The sequence below is a fragment of the Cavia porcellus genome, unplaced genomic scaffold (genome assembly GCF_034190915.1).
Source record: "Cavia porcellus strain 051 isolate PalLab524CR breed Dunkin Hartley unplaced genomic scaffold, mCavPor4.1 scaffold_30, whole genome shotgun sequence".
NCBI lineage: Eukaryota > Metazoa > Chordata > Mammalia > Rodentia > Caviidae > Cavia > Cavia porcellus.
Window position 1 is genome coordinate 4,387,415 of NW_026947513.1, and position 6,000 is coordinate 4,393,414.

Sequence of the window (6,000 nt, forward strand, 5' to 3'; positions counted from 1 at the left end):
GATGGAATGAAGGACCAAATTATGTCACCATAGTATGGAAGGCTCCAGTATCAACCTGAGGCAGTGATATGTTTAGTTCTAGAAATATAACTAGCGGAAGGTACTTAAAGATGCTGCACGGGGAATGATAAAACTCAAATCAGGCTTTTGTAAATATGGGAGGTTTTGAACAGTGAGTGCCAGTTAATAAGACAGGATGCAGAATCATGGACTGGAAAGACGCACAGAACTTATCTGTGGATGGGAAACTGGGGACTGAAAGAACAAACATAAAGCCCAGGGGAGGCCAATAGGTTTCATTTTCTGATTCAAGACAGAATTAGAAAAATCAGAGAGAAACGGATGCTCCCACCTTTGTTAGCTGTATACCTCATAAAATGATGCTACCATCTGCAAAATCTGCACAACAATAAGTTGTTTCTAGAGGAAATCCATCTTTTCCACCGCACTGCTGTAATTAAAACTTGTTGACGAGCCTGACCATTAGGGCATGAAGAGGTCTGTCCACTGCTTTGGGAAAGCACTGGGGTGGACTATACATTAAGGGGAACTGCACTGCAAGATAAAAATTAAGACAACAGTTTGGCTAGGGGGGAAAGTATAGAAAAAGAACAGAATTAAAAAGTTGTAAAACATTGCAGGCAGAAGAATAGAAAGGAGGATGATAACAAGAACACAAGGAATGCAAAAGAAAACAGAATAATTCATTGGCCCCCAGGCAAAGAAGAGGACTGCACTCACTTAGCATCTGTTGTTGAGCACAAAGTACACACAATACCTCATAAGAGACAGTGGACAGATCTGTGGACAGTTTCTCAGATCTCATGAAGCTCACAATCAGCCAAGAAACGTTAGTAAAAAGCATAAAGGCATCAAAGCTTCAAAATGAGTTATGGAGACTATGAAAAAATATATTAGAATCTTGAACCAAATAAACAGTTCATAAAAAGAAATGGGTGATTTGGTGCCCAAGGGTAAATGAACTTACAACAGGTATGATCATATAACCTTAAAACAGTCCCAGGACTGCTAATGGCCCCTTGAACAAATAAAACATCTTTTTCTCCATCTTTCTCTTTCCTTCTCTCTCTCTCCCCTCCCTTCCTCTTGCACGTGTACGTGCGTGCACACACACACACACACACACACACACACACACACACACTTTCATCTGCTTGAAACAGTCACTGAGGAAGGAGGTTATTCAATGACAAGCACACTCTACCATCAAATAATGAAAAGTATTATTATCCCTAATAATATAAAGACAAAGAAAACAAATAAAAGGAAATGTAAGTAATAAGGACCATATATTTTCTTTCTTTCTTTTTTTTTTTTTTTGTCTTTTTCCTTTTTATCGGTACCAGTGATTGAACTCACGACTCCCTGCTTGCAAGGCAGGCGCTTATGCCGCTGAGCTAAATCCCCAGCCCCCTAGGACCATATATTTTCACTACAGAAAATATCTCCAAAGAAGCAAACATATCAGTTGTACAATTCTGTAGAAATATTGCACATGTATTTTATATTCTATGGTTCACTAACTTCCAAAACAACCATTGCCTTATTTTATGACAGAAGACATAACCATTGGCTGGGGAAAGTGCTGGTTGGGAAGTGGAAGAATGGGTTGGAATCAGTTAATTTTAATACTTCATCATGTTTGTTTAACATTCTTTTACATTTGTATGTCCAAAACTAGAACAATACCTTGTATAATGAAAAGCCTTTTCAGGGTTTAGAATTCGTTAGTTTTGTAGAATTACTAATTTGACTTTGCATTATCCTTAATAAACACCAAGCTTAAGGAGATGCCACAGTGCATCCAGCAAATGACAACTCAAAATTGAGGAGATTTTTACATGCATTTCCTCCCCCTCTTTTCACTGTAGATTACATCAGAAAACATCTGCCATCCCTAAGTTAGATGGCACAAATTAAGGACACCAATGAATAATTTTGTAGGTTTTTTTCTTTTGACCTTATTTTCTGATTCTCTTCTAAACATATGGCTGAACTATCTCTCCCTGTGTCTCTCCACTAGGAGCAGTACTATGTTTGATTTTGTAGCAGGGAAGCAAAATCATGGGAAGAGACAATGAAATGAAAACCACATTCTGGGCAGGGTTTGGGTTTCGTATGGAAGCTAATGCAAGGCAGAGCAGATCTGAGCACTCCAGCTCATAAGAAGCCTTCGCTACTTAGATGTAGTCATTCATAACTTGCCCATTTTATGTACTCCATAGCATTAAAAGTACCAACCAGAGTGACTTAGAAGTGATGTTGCTAAGCATACTAAATGATTTTACTTTTGAAAAAAGAACAAGGAATGAACTTTTAGCTCTATCACTATGAAGTTTTAGCAACATAGCTGCACTCTCTTCCCACCATTTCCAACATACCCTCTCTCCTCTGGTTCACGTCATTTTTTTCTTTGCCTTGCAGGGAACTACTTTTCACAGTGTTCTGACTTGAAGTCCAGCCGTGAAACACATACACTGGCCTCTCCAATTCCTGATTTCTCCCTCATCTTCACTCATGTCTCCCAGTTAGATCCTCCAGTTAATTTTGTTTCAGTACCATCAAGTCATCTGTTCACTCCTCATCCTCTAGGTAAATCCAAGAGAAAGTTATACAGTGGTGGCTTGGTTCAGAAGCTTAATTTTTTCCACTATTTTGGTCACAGAATTCACTCCATGTTTCTGGTTGGATAACTAAGGTAACTAAGAATTAAGTTTGTGAATCCAGGGACCACTGTAATGCCTATCAGGTCAAGGGATGCTGCAATCACACAAATTGATGGGAGAATTCAAGACTTTAAAAATACCAATCAGCCTTTCTTACCCTACATTAATAAAAACCACAAATATGAGTTCAAGTGATCAAAGTATTGTAACATACACTGGGTGAAAATAACTTAGACTACATATTTGGGGGCATCATTCTCTACCATTAACAACCAGAACAAAAACAAAGCTCTGAACTAGTATTTAGTGTCATCATAGGACAATTAGTTATAAAAACTTGTGGCTATCATTCAAGAAATAAGTGTTAAGCCATTTCAGACTCTTCATTCTGAGCCTCATTTTAGCCAAGATATAATCAGCATCTTTCTATGCTTCAATCAACACACGCTGATTCCAGAGATGGTAGTAAGTTTTCTGTTACTAATCTTTTAATTGTAGCATACTCCCCAAGTGTAATTTCATTTGTACTTCTCTATGATGGAGATTCTGGCCACTGATGGCACTGTAAAGAGACTGGACTTGCTGAATCAAGCCCCATCTGGCAGATGAAAACCTAGGGGCAGCCAAAAAGCTGTTACCAGTGACGAGGCAAACAACACAAGCCACCAGCTCCTGAGATCACCCCCACACATACACAGCCTGCCCTGGCTCTGAGCTCCTACCACAGTATTGGCAGTCAGCACATCCCTAGAGGAAGCCAGCTCTGTCACCCAGTCTTCCCAATGTTCTGTAAAAAGCTGGAAAGACAGAGACCCTAAGAACCCAAAGCAGGAACCAATCTGCTCAGTCTTCTATAACTTAAAGATGCCAATCTGGAAAAAAAAGTTAAGTTTTTTAAACATGATGAGTATCCCTCAAAGTTATTTCCCACATATTACTTGATTCTTTTAGTGGACAGCTACTCTGCTAGGCAAAACTAACTCTAAACATCATCACAAGCAAATGTGGACTTTTTAAAAGACAGTCACATTATTTTTCCCAGCCTATAAAGGAGCATGACTTTTAAAATTCTTCCCTCAGAAGAAACGGATGTCCTGTCTGTTAGGGTATTTTTAATTATCAGAGGGAAAAAAAGAGAGGGAAAGAGAAGGTGTTCGTTTCTCAAGTCCATAAATTCAGGTGGTAGAGGGAGTTGCTGAAGCGACTTCATTTCCCGGAACTCTAAGCAAAGCTATAATGCCCGCCTCCCTCACAACTTTGCCGCCCTCAGGCCAGGCTTTCCACCCTGTAAACTCCAGTGACACTGTAGCCACGCGTGACCCCTTAGCTTACATAATCTGGGGAATGTCTGTCTCTATCACTGTCATGTTCCCTCCAACCACCTCCGTCCTATTTATGGCTCCTCTAAGATCTCTGTAGCCAGAATCGCAGCCACCTAGAAACAAATGCTTGCATCCCAACTCGCTGGGTGGGAGGGCTTGCGCCCCCATCTCGCCCTGGCTCCAGCCAGACTCAGGGCGCCGCTTTTCCCCCTGATTTTGCAGGCTGCACATCCCTCTGAAAGCCACGTCTCCTGCGCAGTGCCCAGGACCTTTCCAAGCTGAACTGTACATAAATTATTCGCAGGTATCACAGAAGAACCATTTTCCCTGACCACACCAAACTGAGGACAGCAGTCACACCAGTCACACACTCCCGCCGAAGAATGCGATGGGGGCAGGATTCCACCTGCAGGGTATCAGGGGACAAAGACTCCAGTTCTAATGGGGAAATGTGGGGAAGCAACAAGGAAAAGTACAAGGAGGGGCTCATTTCTCCCCAGGTTCGGGGTAAGGAAGCGCAAGGTAGGAAGTCATCTGGCAAAACCACAAACAGCCTAGGAAATTTTCAGAGAAGGCAAAAGTATGCACAGGATCGCAGGGGAGCGGGCCACTGGCGAGTTTCAAACACACTTCAAACATCTTTCTTCCCAGCCTGGATGTCTGCATGCGCCCGTCTCCCTGGCGCCCCTGTCCCCTCCGTTCCCACCGCCCCTTCCCATCCGGCTGGGTGTCCGTCTGCCATCCAGTGAAGGCACCAAGCGCCCCCCGGCCACCCGCCCGCCACGGAAGGGGCAGCCGCGTCTCAGCAGGCGAAGGACGGAGGGTGGGAGCGGGGCGCCCCTCGCGAGCATCGCATCCTACCGCCTGTGGAGCTCGCCTCCTCCAGCTGAGCCGAGATGCTTTCCACCCTCCTCACATTCATCTTCGCGGACGCGGGCTGTAGCGGGGAGACTCCGGAGTCCTGGCCCGGGTGTCGCTGGCGGGGACGGGCACCGGAGCGCACGCCGCTGGAGCCGGGCGTCCGCGGCGCTGGGAGCAGAGAGGCGCGGCAGCGGCGGGCGGGCGCGGAGCCGCCTGCAGGTGCGCGCGAGGCCGGCGGGGGGCGCAGGGGGCGCCGCACCGCGCACGGCGGCGGGGGCGGCTGGAGGGCGGGGAAGCTGCGCGGCAGCCGGGTGCGGGGCGCCCCCTCGCGCGTCCGCTCGCGCCCCGCCTCTGCCACCTGCTGCGAGTCACGGCGTGGGGGCGCGGGCCGGTGTGCGGGCGTGCTACCTACAGTGAGGGCGCAGACTGCCCGTGGCCGGCCCGGCGTGACTGGGGCTGGGCAGGGCACCTTGGGAGCGAGAGAGCCAGATACCTGCGGGACGTCCCGGACCCTTCCTGCGCCGCGCAGCGCCCTGGCCAGGGCTCCAGCCACCGCTCCCACCGCAGGCGACGTGCCGCCCGCTCCCCAGGACTCGGATTCGCCCAGCTCCAGATAATGCGACACAAAGTTAGACTAGTTGCGAAGGACACCAGAAGGGACACGCAGGGAGATGCCCTTCTCCAGCCCTGGGCACGGCGCCAGAACTCCTAGACTGGAAACTTTCCTGTGGAAGCTACAAAGCAGTCATGTGACTTGGCTAGGTATTGGAGAACACTGTTTCTAGACACCCCGGTGAGCAGGACAGGGTCAGGTGAAGAAGGCCACCTTGGAGAAGGGTGGAACAGCCTGGGAGGCGCTTCCTACCAACTCCCATGCAAAAGGTTTCCCGGAGTGCACGCCCTAGGAGGTCTGTGTATCCCAGATATCGCTGACAGTACTGGGGACACCCCCTCTCCCTGCCCGGGAACGTTTGCCTTCTTAACCAAACCAAGAGTGGGAACTGAAAACCAACGGACCATTTGTAGCCATGGTTACTGTTTGCGAATTGAAAATTAAAATGTAGACTTCTGTGCTTTCCAGTGTCAAGTGTATGAAGCCTCCTCCAAGAAGAAAGGTCAAGTTGACCAGC

At 47.0% G+C, this 6,000-nt stretch overlaps 1 protein-coding gene across 3 annotated transcripts in view; it reads right to left on the reverse strand.

The window, feature by feature from the left end:
* The window catches only part of Kcnip4 (potassium voltage-gated channel interacting protein 4), a 1,100,013-nt gene extending 1,094,907 nt beyond the window's left edge, over window positions 1-5,106 (reverse strand). For 2 of the 3 annotated variants that reach the window (XM_063240457.1, XM_063240452.1), the window contains exon 1: window positions 4,871-5,105. In XM_063240457.1, the coding sequence (XP_063096527.1) occupies window positions 4,871-4,931 (61 nt within the window). In that variant the 5' untranslated portion in view covers window positions 4,932-5,105. Of the gene's footprint in view, window positions 1-4,870 lie in introns of all 3 variants that reach the window. The other variant, XM_063240453.1, reaches the window with a different exon arrangement.
* Window positions 5,107-6,000: the final 894 nt, after the last annotated feature.